Source organism: Manihot esculenta, chromosome 2 (genome assembly GCF_001659605.2).
Source record: "Manihot esculenta cultivar AM560-2 chromosome 2, M.esculenta_v8, whole genome shotgun sequence".
Classification (NCBI taxonomy): Eukaryota; Viridiplantae; Streptophyta; class Magnoliopsida; order Malpighiales; family Euphorbiaceae; genus Manihot; species Manihot esculenta.
The window spans coordinates 35,754,994-35,774,295 of record NC_035162.2 but is presented as its reverse complement, the minus strand read 5'-3'; the positions used below and the strand labels follow the sequence as shown (position 1 = coordinate 35,774,295).

Genomic DNA, 19,302 nt, shown 5'->3' with positions numbered 1-19,302 from the left:
AGCTTATGCTTCTAGACAGCTGAAGAAGCACGAGCTGAACTATCCGACACACGATCTTGAGATGGCAGCGGTTATCTTTGCACTTAAGATGTGGAGGCATTACCTCTATGGGGTAAAGTGTGAGATCTTCACGGATCATAAGAGCCTGCAGCACATCTTGAGCCAGAGAGAGCTGAATTTGAGGCAGAGACGGTGGGTGGAATTGCTCAGTGATTATGATTGCAAGATCCAGTATCATCCGGGAAAGGCTAATGTTGTAGCTGATGCCTTAAGCCGGACGTCACTTGGCAGTTTATCCCACATTACAGCAGAGAGAAGGCCGGTGGTGAGGGACTTCTACAGACTCATGGAAGAAGGATTACAGTTAGAGTTATATGGTACAGGAGCTTTGATTGCACAGATGAGAGTTACACCCATGTTTTTGGAGCAAGTGGCTCTGAAACAGCACGAGGACCCTGAGTTAGTAAAGATTGCCAGGACTGTTCAGTCAGGCAACAGTGCAGAATTCAGATTTGACAGTGAGGGGATTCTTCGTCATGGGAAGAGGCTATGTGTACCAGATGACAACAGTTTGAAGGAAGACATTATGAGGGAAGCTCATAATGCGAGGTATAGCGTTCACCCTAGAGCCACCAAGATGTATCAAGATCTGAGAAGAGTGTATTGGTGGCCGGCGATGAAAAGAGAAGTGGCACAGTTTGTGTCAGCCTGCGAGATATGTCAAAGGGTGAAGCTAGAGCACCAGAAGCCGGCTGGAATGCTTAACCCACTGCCGATTCCAGAGTGAAAATGGGAGAACATAGCCATGGATTTTGTAGTGGGGTTACCGGCGACGTCCAACAGACTAGACTCCATCTGGGTGATTGTGGATAGAATGACTAAATCTGCTCACTTCATTCCAGTCAGGAGTAACTACTCTGTGGACAAACTTGCGCAGGTGTACGTAGAAAAGATAGTAAGGCTGCATGGAGTTCCTGTGTCTATAGTTTCAGATAGAGGACCTCAGTTCACCTCCAGGTTTTGGCGGAGTCTGCAAAGTGAAATGGGCACGAGGTTGGATTTCAGCACTGCTTTCCATCCACAGACAGACGGTCAGTCCGAGAGGACCATCCAGACCATAGAAGATATGTTGAGAATGTGTGTGTTAGACTTTGGCGGTTCTTGGAGGTAGCATCTACCTTTGGTGGAGTTTGCCTACAATAACAGCCATCACACTAGCATAGGGATGGCTCCTTATGAAGCTTTGTATGGAAGAAAGTGCAGAACACCTGTTTGCTGGGAAGAAGTAGGAGAGAAGGCTCTTGCAGGGCCAGAGATTGTAGAGATTACCAGCAGATTAGTGCCTATCATCAGAGAGAGGATCAAAACAGCTGTAAGCAGACAGAAGAGCTATACAGACATCCGTAGGAAACAGATAGAGTTTCAGGAGGGTGTAATACCCGGCTTGTTCAAGCATCGGAATTCTCACCGTCCGGTGGAAATTCTGGATGTCGGAGTTGCCAGTAAGGGTTTAGCAAAGGTTTTCAAAAGGTTTTTTATATGTAAAGTCCAAGTGATGTTATGCCATGTTTGTATGCTAGTAGAGTATAGTTGTGGACATGATGTATGGACATTATGTATAGAAATGTAAAGAGTAGTAATGTAAAGTAATGATATATGGATATGGAATGTCAAAAGATATGAATGTAAAGAGTAATGATGTGAATGGAAAGAGGAGGTTGTAAAGAGATAAAGTAAAGCTAGAAAGAGTATAAGAAATATGGTTTAGAAATGTGCTTTGCCTAATGTATAGAGTTGTGTTTTGCCTATGGTTGGCTAATCCTAGAAGTTGTACATGATCATGAGTTTTGAAATAAATGCTTTTATGATGTATGAAATGTTTTACAGATGTTTTATGATGGCCAAGCTTAATAAGTAAGAGCATGCATGAGTTAAGCTTGGAAAAAGGAAAGAAAAGTTTTTAGTCACAGTCCCTCGGGGTAAGCCTGGGGTATTTAAAGATATAAAGTTTTATGAAAAGACTGATCATGTATGGGATTAGACCAGATGTATAGAAGGAATGTCAGGCTTACTACGGGTCCCGGCGGCCTTAAGCCGATCTGGATCCTAGTGCCGGTGGCAGTTCGGTTTTCGGGCTGTTACAGAGGGGGATATAGTATTGCTAAAGGTGTCTCCAATGAAGGGAGTGGTTCGCTTTGGAAGGAAGGGTAAACTAGCTCCACGGTACATTGGTCCCTTTGAAATCTTGCAGAAGATCGGGAATGTGTCGTATAAGCTGGATTTACCTGCTTCTATGGAAAGAATCCATCCGGTTTTTCACGTTTCTATGCTATGAAATTTTGTGTCAGATCTGGGCAAGGTTCTTAGTGAGCCTGATGTGGAGATCCTAGGAGATCTCACTTATGTAGAACAGCCGGTGCGGATCATTGACACCCAGATCAGAAAGTTGAGAAACAAGGAGATCCCGATGGTAAAAGTTTTGTGGAACCACCACAATCTAGAGGAGTGCACCTGGGAGACACGGGAGTCTATGCTCCAGCAATACCCATATCTGTTTTAAGGTTAGTTTTCCCCTTTTCTATGTGTTTTTATGTTGTGTTAGGAACATTCGGGGACGAATGTTCTTAAGGGGGGAGAATGTAATACTCGGCTAGAGTCCGGCATCGGAATTCCTGTAGTCTGGTGGAATCTCGGGTGTCGGCACTCCCTAAAAGGGTATTAGTTATGTTTTTAAAGGGTTTTTAAAGAGTTTTTAAGGTTTTAAGTATAAAGGAAATGAGTTTTTGAATGAAAAGCACCAAGGGAGAAAATGGCAAGTTCGGCCGCCGAAGGTGACTTTCGGCCGCCGAACCTTGCATGGTTTCGGCTTCACGTTTGGCCGCCGAAGGTGGTCTGGCCAGCCACCTTTAAAAGGGTCAAAGGTCGGTGATTTGGATAAGTTTTCTCCATTTTCGCCACCAGAGGTGAGGCTCTGAGTCCCCTTGGGAGATTTTCATGTTTTCCCTCAAATCTTTCAAGCTTTTGATGAGTTTTGTTGTTGTTTTGAAGATTTGAGCAAAAGAACTAAGTTTTGAAGCTTGGAGACTTTGGGAGTGGATTTCTCCATATCTCCACGTTAGGATCACTCATCCTCAAGTTCTTTAGGAGGTAAGGGTTGATCCTGAGCTTCTTTGATGATTTTTGAAGGTTTTATGGAAGTTTTATGGGTAGTATGCATTATTAGGTTTAGATGAGGTTTTTGGAGATTTTTGTGTATAAGCATGTTTAAGTGTTGTTTGATATGTTTGTTTGAGGTTTTAGGATAGATTTAGACCCTTTGTGCATATATATGGTATGTGCTAGTTGGGAGTAGTTGATATGCACGTTGGGTAAGTTTTGGGTGAGTTTTGCATGAAACAGAGCTGGTCTCTGCCCAATAGGCAAAGCCAGGTTCGGCCGCCGAAGGAAGGTTCGGCCGCCGAACCCCTTGTGGAGGCAGTTTCGGCTGCCAAAGCTTGCCTCCGAAAATTTGGACTTTCGTCTTTGGAGGCAAGGTTCGGCCGCCGAAAGTGCCGTCGAAGGTTGAGTTTCGTCTCTGGACGAGACTTTCGGCCGCCGAACCTGCCGCCGAAAGTACCCTGTCCAGCCTTCTTTTGCATGTTTTATGTGATTGTTTTAGGATCTTTTAGAGGGTTTTTGGGGGAGGTTTTAGAGATGTTCTTGAGTTAGTTTAGTCCATCATTTGAGTCCACCTGTGTAGGAACGGACCAGAGGAATCAGGGGAGTCAACAGTGAGCACTGTTTCAGAACCTGCAGAGTCAGTACAGAGTCAGCCAGAGGTGAGTGGAACTGAACTTAATGTTTTAATATGAGAAATGGATATTTTTATCATGTTTCATGCATCATGAAAATGCTATAGGTTGTTTGCATTAGTGCACACGAATATGACGCATTGCATTTAACCTTGTACTTGGCACTGCTCCTTGTACATTGCTTCTATGGTACGGTACGGACATAGTTTGGATTCAATAGCCCTCGTAGGAAAGACCTGGAACAGCCCCAAGGGGACCAGGCACAGGGTACTACGGTACTAATGATTGAGATGCAGTCCTAAGAGCTCCTTTGTGGGCTGGACATAGTTAGAGGGAGTTTTGATCCGTCCGGCTGAGATGATGTGATTTACTTGTGCTGTGATGCATTCCATGAGAACATGATTTATCACTCATTTTTATTATTGTTCTACTCACTGGGCTATAGTAGCTCACCCCTCTCTCCTAACCCCAGTTTTGCAGATTCAGAGTTCAGAGGGAAGTCAGCAGGGTACAGAGAAAGAGAAGAGCTATGTAATAGTTAGTGTGGACATGTAACTATAAAGAGATAGTGTATAATGTACAGTGTATAGAATGATGCTTGATTATAAGAGTTGTAATCCTTTTGTATACATGATCTTTTTATGAAAAGGATTTTATTGGTTATGTATGAAAAACCAGGCTTACCATGATATGTATATGACCCGCCTAGAGCAAAGATGAGAGCTCTGGCAGGGGTTTTTATAGTATAGAGAAAGGGTATGCACAGGGTGAGCCTTAGAACAGAGAACAGTTTAATTTTTTACAGAAAATGTATGATCATGTATGGGTTTTCACAGGTACACAGAGCAGTAGGCTTATTATGGATCCCGGCGGCCTTAAGCCGATCTGGATCCTAGCGCCGATAACAGTTCGATTGCCGAGCTGTTACATTAATGGTATTAATGAAAAATCTCACTTTACTAATGGTATGAAAATATAGAATCTTTTTGTTACAAATTAAAATGTAGAATCTTATTTTCAAACTACGGAACAGTTTTTTTATAATTATCCCTAACAAAAATATTAGCAACAGTAACTTAAAATGCAATTGTTTATCACTCTCCATTTTATTGGTGGAAATATATTTATTATTATTTTCTCTCTTCTCAATTAATTATTAATTATTATATATTTCAATTAATGAGAAATAGAGCGTTGAACAATCACCTTAAATGATTAGGGGGAGTATTTGTTCAGTTTACTTCAAAATCACACTGAATTAAAAAAATTAATAAGTTAGTTTTTTATTAAAAAATATATTAAAATATATTTAATATTTTAAAAGTTTATAAATTAATTTTTTTATTAATTTTAATCGTTATATATTTTATTAATTAATTTTTAAAATTTTTAAAAAATTTATTAATTAATTTTTAAAATTTTTAAAAAATCTATTAATTAATTTTTTATATTCAGAAAATTTTAAATTTTTTTATAATATTTAAAAATTAAAATTAACAGAAAAATTAATTAATAAATTTTATAAAATGTCAAAAATATTTTAATATATTTTTTAAAATTTATAAATTAATTAATAAATTTTTTGTATTAAAATGTGGTAAGAATAATTTTATTTTAAAAAAAATAATTAAACACTATCATATTTTATAGATATACGGTAATTTTTACTCTAATTTAAAAAAAATTATTTTTTAAATTCTAGTATAAATATATATATATTTTTTTTATTGGACAAAAGCTCAATAATTGACCCCTGCACTTGCCGACAACTGAAGTGGATATATACGTCGTCTTTAATAATTAAAACTGATTGATATTCTATTTGTGGAGCCCACTATAATAGACCTCTGCACTTACCATAACTTTTCTTCTTTTCTTTTCTTTTCTTTTATGATAATGGACTCATAACTTATATATGTGGTCTTTAATAATTAAAATTGATTGATTATTTATTTGTGGAGCCCACTGTCATAGACCTCCGCACTTTCCATAACTTTTCTTCTTTTCTTTTATGATAATGGACTCATAACCTTTTTTTTTTTTTTTTTTTTCTTTCCTTCTTTTCTTTTCTTTTTCTTTTTTACTTTTAAATTTATGATTATTGAATTAATTACATTTATCAATAAGAGATAATAGCAAATAATTTTAATCCCGTTTTAATATATATATTCCACTTAAATTTATATATATCATATTACTAAATTGAAAAATTTTTCTATACAAATTTACTTTAATTTAATAATTATATTCTAAATTTTTCTACACAAATTTACTCAAAATTAGTGTTCTGATTTAATATAATTTTTTAATTTTAATTTAGTTTATTTATAAATTCCGACACATTTTTAAAAATTAATAACTTACTTTTCAACACATTTTTATATCAATAAATATAATTTTTGTGAATCATTTAAGTCATAGTACCATGTGATACTGTTCTAAGAAATCAAGAATACCCTACTTTTTATTTATAAAAAGCTAATATCAATTAACTCAAAACGAATGGATTAATAGAAGAAAATAAATAAGTTATAAATTAGATTAAAAGTAGCTATTTTTGATAAATTAAATTGGTTGTTATTTTAATTTTATCGTATAAATATAATAAGTATGACTAATTTTCTAAATAAAAAAATATGATTCTTGATTTTTTAGAGGTAATATCATTAATACTCATAATCTATAATGATGCGTGAATTATATTATCAATGCAAAAGGTGTTAGAGGAAGTGAGTTAACTATTCATAAAATATGTCATTTAAAATTATAAATAAATTGAATCAAAATTAAAAAAATAATCCTAATAAAATTAAAACTAATTTTGGATATTTGTTAAGAAAAAAATAAAGTTTAGAGTAATAATAATTGAAATTGATAAAATTTAAATTTTTTATAATTATATTAAAATATTAACTAAACGATGATAAAATGTTTTTATTAGATTTAATTGTTTAACTTAACAATATAATATAGATAAATTTAAATGGTTAGTATATGATGTAACAAGATATTGATACCAATTTGGAACTTTAAGGAAAGAGAAGAAAATTGCTGAGAGTTCGTGAGAGAATATAATTTTAGGTTTTGAAACTCTTTCTCTATTTTGTGACCAAATTTTTTAATGGAAAGTAAATAGAAATTAAATGAAAGGATTAAATTATTAATCAAACAAAAAATAAGGAATGTTTTAATGAGTTTAGAAAAATATAAGATTAATTTATAAATAATGATAATATTTAAAGATAAAATTGTAAATTTTTTTATTTTTAAAAATAATATTATCAAAAAATTAATTTTTCATAATTAAAATTTTACATTTAAATTAAAACAAAAAATTTAAATTATTTTGAAATAATAGTAAAAAAAAATATGGAGACATGCGTTTTTTTCTTATTTTGAGCAGAAGATAAAATAAAATGAGAACAACAAATTATTAACATAAAATTTTAATTTAGATGTAAAGAGATTATTATGATAATATATTTTATTCCCTAAATTTTAATATGATTAATGGATCGATTTTTACATTTTTTAAATCAAACAATTAAATTTTTCTATAATTAGTTTTTACAAATTAAAAATTTTCTATTTATAATTTTATTAGTCAATAAATTAAATAGATAATAAATATTTTAAATATTATTAGTCAATAGATTAAATAGATAATAAATATTTAAAATATTTAAAATATTATTATGACCACTTAATTCCTTGCAAACGTGGATGAACATTTCATTTTGACAAAAAATATACTTTAATTGCTAAATTTTAATATAATTAATGAATCAATTTTTATATTTTTTTTTGAATCAATTAATTTTTATATTTTTAAAATTAAACTTTTAAAGCCCTCTATATTTAATCTACACAAAACCACATTCATTTCATCTATTATAGATATTAGTTCAAAATTAATCTAATTTTTTTCTAAAATAATTTTTATAAAAATCTATAACCTACTTAAACTTATTTGGTACCACTTAAAAATGATTAAAAATTAAACTTTTTTTTTTTTTAAAATTGAATGAAAGAGTCATTTAAGAAAGTTTTGAAGTTATCAAATATGAAATATTTTAATAAATAGAAATTGAAGGATAAAAGTGATAAAAAATAGTTGAATATGATAATTTGTACAAAAATTATTAGGAATTTGAGTGTTTTTTAAATTTTAATAAATGAAAAAAAATAGATGTCATCCTAATTCTTTTATGGTTCTAATTTTAAAAAGGTAATAAAGATATTTTTATATTTTCAACGATAAATAATGAATAGAATAAATGAAGTTTGGACATGATTATATAGAGATTTAAGTATTTAACTTTAAAAATATATGAATCAATCTATTAATTATATTAAAACTCAAGAACTAAATTATTATTTACTCTTTGAAAAGAGTAATAAAAATATTTTCAAGCTTCCAACCACAAGAAATCGATAGAAGGATTAGAGTTTGAATGTCCTAATTATAGAAAGATTTAAATATTTAATTTAAAAAATATAAAAATCAATACATTAACTATACTAAACTCAAATATTAAAGTGTAATTTACTAATAATTAAAAGAAAAATACAAAATTTTAATGTAGTGCATCCCCTAAATATAGGACTACATCCACACGGGCATTTATTTTTCATTATCAATTATAAGCTCATGTTATTTATCTATCAATCTAATTACACTCATTGAAAATTAATCATAATAAATATATTTATTATTCACTCTCAATCTCCAATTTAGGAATAACTCCACATATTTATTATAATTACATTATACACTATAAAAGTGTGTCTCTAATTTAGGAATAACCCCACGTATTTACTATAATTACATTATATATTATAAAAGTGTGTCATAGTGTGATGAGTAAAATCCTTTCTCCACAATTGGGTAAAATTTTTTCTACAATAAAAAAGTCTCTCACTATAATGGACAAAATTTTATCTTCAACTAAGCAAAACTATACCTTTACTAATTATAGTGTTAGACGTTTTGGTTCTCATCTAATTTTAGGAATAATACATGAATAAAAAATCTACCCTTTATAATTCTTTATTTATAAAGAAATAAATCTTTCACAAAAGAGTGTCTCATTAGAGTTATAAGTTAGAAATATCACAATAATAAAATCAACCTAAAAATTAAAAACAGGTAAAAAATATTATAATTAATTCAAAAAAATTAAAAAAAATAATAAAAAACTTAAACTTTATATATCTTGTAATTATACCCTAATTTTGGTAACAATTTTATACTTGACCATGAATGGGGTAATTAAAGTTTCACGGGTTAATTAAAAGTTGTTAATTGTAAATTTTGTTTACTATTCTTTGAATAACGATGGAGAAATCTTACTCAATGCTCCTTGAAAAAAAAAATTCTATTTTTTTTTTCTTGAAAAAATATCAATTATCAAAACAGTTTAATAACAAAATAAAAAATTTAATTTTAATTTATTTTCTAATTGATTATTTTATCATGAATACCGGGCTACCTCTTTTATGCCTTAAATGACCTCCGATATTTGTGTGGAATAAGAAAAGCGTCCGTCATGAAATCTGAAAATATTCATGTATTTGAATTCTTGTGGAACATAATACAATTTATGTAATTTTTAAATTCTGAATTATATGTATAATTCACATATAATTATATATAGACTATGTGATGTAAGGTCAATATTTAGTTGTATAATCATGAAAAATTTATGATTTTCCAACAAAAATATATTAAAATTGAGAAAGCTTAAATTTTTTTATACATACCTTCACCATTAGACTACAAATAATAAAATGCAAATAATTATTGTAAGAGCGGTAAATTAGCCTTTATAATCTTTACAACTAAAGTGATTGTTTGTGGAAAATGAAATTGCTTATAATAATTGAGTTTTTTTATTTCCTTTTTCTTTTAATTAAAAAAAGGCATACTATATTTGTTTTTTTTTTTTTAAAAATTATTTTAAATTTACTTTATCATAATTATGGCAAGAAGATGGTGACAAAAAAAGTAAAAACTAATTGTTTTTTTTTTTTTTTTGAAATAACAAGAAAACTTCATTAATTCAAAGAGAACAAATAAACAATATGAGGATGAGGGATATCAATCCAAACTCCTTGACCTGACTCAGAATGAGCCGATATTGTTAAAACATGAGCGACATCATTCGCAGATCTATGAACAAAAATACACTTTGCTTCCTCATAACTAGATAGAAGCAGTTTACAATATTGAACCAAAAGGCCAAAAGACGATAAATCATCTAACAAATCACAATTAATTGACATCACAAGTATCTGAGCATCCAATTCGAAAAGAACTCGATCCCATCCACACTCTTTAATCCAGCTCAATGCTTCCCGGAATGCTATAGCTTCAGCACACTTTGCATCCATCTGACTATAAAAAGAGCCTGCTCTAGCAGCCACAAAACTCTCATCATCCTTCCGGATTACACAACCGAAACCTACCGAACCTCGTTGCAAGCTTAAAGAGGCGTCAATGTTCGCCTTGATCCAACAGTGCGGCGGAGGAGACCAGATCGGGCGACCCGGGTCGACAATGGTGCTTACTGAGGACACGACCCGGGCTGCTTTCCATTGCTGCAAAAAATTCAGAGCCATGAAGAACACACCACTCGCAGTCTGACCCTGGCCTTTCCATACAACATTGTTCCTATTTTGCCACAAAGCCCATAAGATCATTAGCATAAGGGAGGCATTTTCCACAGAAGCAGAAGAGAAGGCTAAAGAAAACCACTCATTTAAAGAAGATACAGAAGGCGCAGGCCAACCCAACGGCGAACTTAACCAGCAGCTGCGGGCAAAAGGGCACTGAATCAGAATATGCAAGACATTCTCAGGGGCTACATGACACAACGGGCATGAAGGATCAACTGGGACTCTCTTGGACTGAAGTGACGAAAGGCAAGAGACAACATTAACTAGAGCCCGCCAACAGAAATTGAGCACTTTTGGGGGAACTTTAGCTTTCCAGAACCTTTTCCATATCTCGCTCCCTTCCCTATGTTGAAAGCCATCAACCAGGAACCTATATGCACTCTTAACCGAATAGTGACCTTTGGACTCGAATTTCCAGCACCATGTATCAGAACACGATGAAAGACTAAGAGGGATGTTCAAAATACAACTTCTATCTCTTTCGTTGAACATCTGTGCAATTAAACTCTCGTTCCATCTGTGGTTAATTATGAGATCTGAAACAACAACTCTAGCACAGTTCAAAGGAGGGGTTGTGGAAACCAAAAACTAATTGTTAAGATGTCAAAGAGGTATTGACAACATGATTAATTTAATTTTTAATTAGGTAAAATTCAATGGAATTATATTTTTTAAAATAAATTAAATTTAAAAAAATTTAAATAACAAAAAATTTTCACATTTTCCTGCTGTTGAAACTTGTGATTAATTATGAAGATCATGAACCTCCATAACGAGAACAATAAAGGTTAATAAACAACAAATTTTTAGAATTATGGGAAAGAAATAAATATAATACAAGTATAAATAAAGAAAAAAAATGTATAATAAAGTGCGAGATTGACTTTTTGATTTAAAGGGTAATTATAAAAAGTTATATTATAGTTTAATGATTTTTTAAAATAAAGTTTTATAATTTAATTTACAATAAAAAGAATTTCATAGTTTTAAATCGTTAATAAAGTGATATTTTTTTATTTAATATTATTAATAAATTAATATTTAAAATTAATTTTTAATTAAGGTAAATTATATTTTAATTTTAAATTTTATAAATTTTTTTTTTGAAATGGAAATTTTATAAAGGGAAAATTACTTTTTAGTCCCTGAGATTTAACGTAATTAACACTTCTATCCCTCTATTTTGGCGATCCAACACTTAAGTCCCTCACTTTCTCTTCTGTCCAAATTCGTAGTCCTTCCGTCCAAAATAGCTGTTTGGGACACGAAAATTGATAAAATTGACTCTCACTAAAAGTCTCGCTATTTCAATGCCTCTTCACTATAGATTCTTCTTCTCCTTCTTCTCATTCTTCTCCTTCTCCTTCTCATTCTCCTTCTCTTTCTCCTTCTTCTTCTTCTTCTTCTTCTTCTCCTCTAGAAGTTCTTTTTCATTCTATTTTTTCACATTTCCTTCTTTTTTCTCCTCCTCCTCCTTCTTCTTCACCATAACTCCTACCCTTTCTGCAACTCTCAAATAATGTTTTAGGGAGAAGAAAGATGGAAAAGAGAAAAAAAAAAAGAAAAATTAACAATGTCAAAAGGAAATAGAGAAAATATGATGGAGAACAAAGATGAAAAAGAGAAAAAAAAAAAGAAAAATCAACAATATCAAAATGAAATAGAGAAAATATAAGGGAGAAAAAAGATGAAAAAGAGAAAAAAAAAAGAAAAATCAACAATGTCAAAAAAAATAGAGAAAATATAAGGGAGAAAAAAGATGAAAAAGAGAAAAAAAAAAAAAGAAAAATCAACCATGTCAAAAAGAAATAGAGAAAATATGAGGGAGAAGAAAGATAAAAGAAAGAGAGAAAAAAAAGAGAGGAGAATTAACAATGGATAAAAGAAAATGGATAAAATATGAAAGAGAAGAAAGATAGGGATTTCACGTTGAGAGGAGGGTATTTTTGGAAAAAATTATCATCTCTCACATTTGACTCTTTGACCAAACGGCTTAAATGAATGGAAGGACTACGAATTTGAACGGAAGAAAAAGTGAGGGACTTAAGTGTTGGATCACCAAAATAGAAGGACAGAAGTGTTAATTACATTAAATCTCAGGGACTAAAAAGTAATTTTTCCTTTTATAAAATATATAATTTAGTTCAAATATTTATAAATTTATTTAAAAAATTTTATTTTATAATAAAATATCCTTTTAATTATAATTTATTCTTATATTTTTATAAATTAATCCCTAAATATTATAATTATTTACAAAAATATTTATATATTTTTCTAAATTAATCTCACATATTTATTAAATTTAATATTTCAAAATAAATTAATAAAATAAATATTAAATAAAAAATTTTGATACAATATACGTCTACAATCAAGTACAAAAAGTTGTTTATAATCTAAATTTTCTTTTTTAATGATTTTTTATTAATTAAAATAAAAAGAAAATATTATATTTTTTATTTTATTTTATTTTATTTTATTATTTTTCACCTACAAGATATTAAAATTTAATAAATAAAAAGAGTAATTCATAAATATAAAGATTTATTAGTAATTATAATATCTATAAAAATATGCAGATTAATTTCAATTAAAAATATAAAATTTAAATTAAAAAATTATTTTATTAATCAAATAAAATTTAATAAAATAAATTTAAAAATAAAAAAACTAAAATATAATTTTCATACATTAAATTATAATTTATCAATAATATTTAATGGCATGGATGAAAAAATCTCATTTTACTAAGGGCGTGAAAATATAAAATCCTATTTATTATAAATTAAAATATAAGATTTTATTTTCAAACTACGTAATAATTTTTTATAATTATTATTAAGAAAAATAATAGTGACAATCACTTGAGATGTGATTATTTAACATTCATTGAAATGTATTTATTATTATCTCTTCTCAATTAATTATTAATTATTATACATTTCAACTAATAAAAGTAGAGTGTTAAAAATCACTTCAAGTGATAGGATTGAATATCCGGTCAGTTCGATTTACTAGTATTTAAAAAAATTATCAAATTCAGAAAATGCAACCAGCAACTAACAAAATAAATATAAAATTTTAAAGATCTAAATAATTACAAATCAAGAATTACAAATGTTTATCTTTCTTACAAATGTAATAAAAATTCAATAAATTTATTACAAACCAAGATTATAATAATTTAAATTTAAAATTATATATGAATATGAATGATGGATAAAAAGAACGCGATAATAATAGCGAAATGAAAGATGGAGGGAGAGAAGAAAAGAAAACATGAGAAAATAAAAATAGCAATATATGGAGGAAGTTGAGGAAAAAGGCTAAGGCTAGGGTTTTTGAATGGCTTGAATTCATCGATTAAAGTGAATGGTTAAAATTTTTTGACATTAAGTTATATAAAAAAATATAAAAAATACACTATAATCCTATAAAAATTGAAGTTCAGATTTTTAAATGTCTAAAATAAATACTTTCCAATACACTACATATGCTTACTCAATATGAAAATATATAATAATATATAATATAGTGATTTGGTTCGATTAAATTAATTTTTTTTAAATTAAACTAAATAGATTTAATAAAAATAAACTGAACTGAATTTTCAAAAGATTTATCTAAATTTAATAAACTTTTATATGAGTATGAATTAACTGTGTTTATGTAGCTTTACTTTATTGTGTTCAACATTTTAATTTTTTTTTAATATTTAACTATTAGAATTAATATAAAAATTTATTAATAAATTTTTTTAAAACATTAAAAATAGTGTAATATATTTTTTAAAATAAATATTTTTATAATATAAAAATTAAATAATAATTTCTATTTAAAAAAATTATCTATATATTTATTTCAACTTTACTTAAAATAATATATGGAATTATCTTTTAATGTTGATTCTATTAATTAGTCATTAACTTAGAAATATATAAACCACGAAATGTTGATTAACGATTTAACAATTAAATATGAATGATAATTTATTGACTAACAATTGTTTGACAACCTAATAATTTAATGACTGACTGATGACTTACGATTTAATAATGAATTGACGACCTAATAATGGACCTATTAATCTGATGACTTACGATTTAAAATATAATTTTATAAAGAAATTTATTAATTAGAATGATATTATTTTAATTTGAGTTAATTAAAAACTCTTGTGTTATTTTTTTTTTTTTACTTTACTAAACTGTGCATTTGACTATAGCTTTGTAAGTGCATCACCGACAGAAAAAAAGAGAGGACCCATTTTTTTTTCTGTGGGAAAGGACAGAGGAATCAATTGTGTGGAGCGCATATGATAATTGAGCTCAGCATATTGACTGTAACTTCTTGACTTGCTCTTGTGCTTCTCAGTGTATTCAATTTGGCTTTAATTCTCAGTAGAAATCAACATCATTTTGCTCTCTGTCAGTTCTACATACTCAAAAAACTCCGATTGCCGAAGGTAATAAGTTTCTTTTAAATGTAGTACTTAATTTCATAATTTCTTTGATATTGTTTGTCTATTTATTCAGATTTTATTTATTTAGTCATATTTTATGCCATTTTTTTATGGTAGATTTGCAAAAAAGAAACCCTTTTGATTTTTTTTTTATTTCTCAGTTATTTATTTATTTCCCTGTACCTTAGATTTGTTCCTGATAAAAGAGGTGTTTTTGTGTGTCTCTCAATGTATTATGTTTTTATTTAAAAATCTGCACTCAGAAATCTTTACTTGCAAAAATTACTTTACTGTTTGGTTTCTATTTTTCATTTTCTTTAATTATTTTCAGTAGTAATCAGCTGATCATATTGCTCCATCAGTTTCTTTGATGCTTTGTTTTTTTTTTCATATTAATTTGCTTTGATACCGTTTCTTCAATTATGTACGTTGTCTCTCTTTAGTGGTAATCAGCTGATCATCTTGCTGGATCTGTCTCTCTTTGATTGCAAAAGGTAACAAGATCTCCTTTATTTTTATCACTCAATTCCATAGTATCTTTGTGTCATTTTTAAGATAGACTTATTTTAGGATTCTTTTGCTTTTTATTTCTCAATTAAAAAACTGGGTTTTGCATTTGATTTTAATATTAATTGTTTTTTTTTTTTTTTTAACTTTTTTGTCAGTAAAAACGAAAGATCTTTTCATTTATCTCACATTATATATTGTTTTTATTTAAAATATATACTTAGAAATCTCTACTCTGTCATTTTACTTGCTTGTTATTTGCAAATTACTTAATAGTTTGTTTTACATTGCACATTTGATTTTGTATGAGCATTAATTGTTTATTTTCTTTGCAAATTACTTAATAGTTTGTTTTACATTGTAAATTACTTATTCGTTTTCACCTCTCGTTTTATTCTAGTAACTTGTAGCTGTTATTCTCTACCAAGAAAAAAAAAAGAGCAGCAAATGGAGTTTGCAAAGTTAGTGGTGGATCCCATTGTATCCAAAGTTTTCGAACTGTTGGTTAATCCTGTTGTGCGTCAGATCAAATATGTATTCAACTACAGTGCCAACATCCACAATCTCGAAGAAGAAGTTGAAAAGCTCAGTCATGCTAAACAAAGGGTTGAGCACACTGTGGAGGTGGCTAGGCGGAATCCACTGGAACAAATTGAAGCTGATGTTCAGCAGTGGTTGGCTAAGGTGGATAGTGTCGCTGAAGATGCAGATAAAATTCTTCTTCAACATAAAGATGGAGGAAAAAGGAGGTGCTTCATGGGATTGTGTCCAAATTTGATCAGGCGCCAACAGATTAGTAGAAAAGCCAGTAAAGAAATACCAATCATTGTTGGAGCCCGAGAAGGGGGAAATTTTCCCAGAGTTTCCTACCGTGCTCCACCACAGGGCATAGGGGCAGTCAAAGAGTGTGAAGCCTTTGAATCAAGAAACTCTGTTGTAGATGAAATCTTGAATGCTTTAAAAGATGCTGACGTCAATCTCATTGGAGTGTACGGAATGGGAGGCGTGGGTAAAACCACACTTGTGAGACACATTGCCACTCTGGTCAGGGAACTCGGAATCTTCAAATTAGTGGTTATAGCAACTGTCACCCACAGTGTGGTTTTGACAAGTGTTCAGCAAGAAATTGCAGAATGGCTAGACTTCAAACTTGGTGCGGAGTCTATTGCAGTACGAGCAGCTCGATTGAGTGAGCGAATCAAAAAAGAAGAGAAAATTCTAATAATTCTTGATGATATATGGGCAGCAATCAAACTAGATGAGATAGGAATTCCTTATGGCACTGATCATAATGGAAGCAAGATACTTATGACGTCCAGAAATCAATCTGTATTGTCGGAAATGGGTGTACAGAGAGATTTCAGGCTTGAAGTTTTAGAGCATCAAGAGGCATGGAGTCTATTTGAGAAGAAAGTGGGAGATCTTAAAGATTCCAACTTACGACCTATAGCTGTGGAAATAGCAAAGAGATGTGCAGGCTTGCCCATTTTAATTGTAGCAGTAGCGACTGCGTTGAAAAATAAGCAGGCATTTGAATGGAATGATGCGCTGGAAAAGCTTAAAATATTTGATGGCAGGGGACATGAAAAGAGAGTTTACTCAGCCCTAGAGTTGAGTTACAACTTTTTGAGAGATGAGGAGAAGTCTTTATTCCGACTCTTGGGACAACTCAAAGCTAATGAGGGCATCCGAGACTTGTTTAAATATGTAGTGGGGTTTGGCTTATTTAATCAACACATGACACTAAAAGCAACAAGAAATAGACTACTTACAGTAATAAGTGATCTAAAGCTGTCTTGTTTGTTACTTGAAGATGGTGACCATGAGCGAGTCAAAATGCATGATGTGGTTCACAGCTTTGCAGCCTCATTTGTGTCCAAGCACGATCAAGTTCTCACTGCAGCAAATGAAGCTGAATTGGAAGAATGGCCGGACGAGGACTTCTTTAAGCAGTGCACATCAATCTCTTTGCCATATTGCAAAATCCCTAAGCTCCCTGAAGTATTTGAATGCCCAAAACTCAAGTCATTTTTTTTGTTCAATCAAGATTGCTCGCTCAAAATCACAGAGAATTTATTCAGTAGAATGAAAGAACTCAAAGTCTTGGATTTGACGGGAATTTATTTGTCACCACTTCCTTCGTCACTTCAATCTCTTGAGAACCTCCAAACATTATGTTTGGATGGCTGTGATTTGGAAGACATAGCTGCAATTGGAGAGCTAAAACAGCTGCAAGTTCTCAGCTTGTTGGAATCTACAATTATTCGATTGCCGAATGAAGTAAGAAAATTGACTTGTTTGCGACTTTTGGATTTGAGTAGATGTCAAAGACTTAAAGTGATTCCGCCAAATGTCCTATCAACACTAGCCCAATTGGAGGAATTATACTTGGGGGGAAGCCTTGTGCAATGGGAGGGTGAAGGGCATGATGAAGGAAGCAACAACGCTAACTTGTCTGAATTGAAGCTTTTGTCAAAATTGTCCACTCTAGAGATACATATCATAGATGCAAATATCATGCCTAAAGATATATTTTCTGAAAAATTGGAACGTTTTAGAGTATTCATTGGAGATGGGTGGGATTGGGCTAATGATGAGTATGAGACCTCAAGATCATTGAAACTCAAGCTGAATAGAAGCGCCTTGTTGGAGAGAGTAAAAGTGTTGCTGATGAAAACGGAAAGTCTATATTTGGACGACTTGAAGGGCGTGAGAAGTGTTCTCTATGAATTAGATGATCAAGGCTTTCCTGAGTTAAAGCATCTTCGTGTTCAAAATAGCCTTGATATTCAATATATCATAGACTGGATGAAAATGAACCATTTCACTGCTTTTCCCAAGTTGGAGTTATTATTTCTTCACAATCTGAATAATTTGGAGAAGATTTATCGAGGGCCTTATACAGTGGGATCTTTTAGCGATTTGAGAAAATTAAAGGTAGAAAATTGTAATGCATTGAGGAGTCTCTTCTCATTTTCTATGTTTAATGTCCTTAAGAAGCTAGAAGAAGTGAATGTGAATAATTGCGAAATTATACAAGTGATAGTAGCTAAGGAAGGTGAAGATGATGAAGAATGTGAGTTGACGCAACTACGATCCTTAACGTTGGAAAATCTACCCCAATTTACAAGCTTTTGTTCCCAAGTGAAGGTGCATTCTATATCCCAAAGAGCACGAAATCAAGAAATAGCTACTACGGCCTCCAATGAAATTGTATGTGAAGCTGATGCGGAAGTTCTGGTGGCACTTTTCAACGACAAGGTTTCATCCACTCTCTATTTTTGTTTTGTTAATTATCTATGTTTTAGACATTAAAGAAATTTACTTTTTAATTCTCTAATCTTCTGTTACTTCTGTCAGGCTTCCTTTTAAATGATAATATTATATTTCTCATGACATAAAAATTGTGCCTGCAGATTCGATTTCCTAATTTGGCAGACATGAACTTGGTTGGAATTAATGTGGAAATGATATGGCCTTGTCAACATAAAGCATTGTCTCCGAGTATTGAAAAATTAACAACATTGATTGTAGATGGGTGTGGGAATTTGAACTTTCTATTCACATCTTCTATTGTTGGAAGTCTTGCACAGCTTAAAGTGCTTGAGATATGTGACTGTAAATCTATGGAAGAAGTAATACTTGCAGCAGGAGAAGGAGAAACAATGAGCAAAATATTATTACCTAAATTAGACTCTCTAAAGCTCAAAGGTCTTCCCAAGCTTGTAAGGTTCTGCACAGCTAAGTTAATTGAATGTCCCTCCTTGAAAGTGTTGAAGATGGGGAATTGTCCTCGTTTGCAAGCATTTGTTTCCACACAAGCGAACACATCTCTCTTCGACGAAAAGGTTCTAATCTTTA

General features: G+C 30.8%; 1 protein-coding gene across 4 annotated transcripts in view; it reads left to right on the top strand.

Moving 5' to 3' along the window:
- The window catches only part of LOC110609174, a 105,442-nt gene that overhangs the window by 75,355 nt on the left and 10,785 nt on the right, over window positions 1-19,302 (top strand). For 2 of the 4 annotated variants that reach the window (XR_006349063.1, XM_043952133.1), the window contains exons 3-4: window positions 15,814-18,702; window positions 18,858-19,289. Coding sequence is in view for 3 of the 4 variants with exons in the window: in XM_043952133.1 (XP_043808068.1) it covers window positions 15,814-18,702; window positions 18,858-19,289 (3,321 nt within the window). In the remaining variant the exon portion in view is untranslated. Of the gene's footprint in view, window positions 1-14,789; window positions 14,938-15,377; window positions 15,429-15,813; window positions 18,703-18,857; window positions 19,290-19,302 lie in introns of those variants that run through there. The other 2 variants (XM_021748565.2, XM_043952148.1) reach the window with 2 other exon arrangements.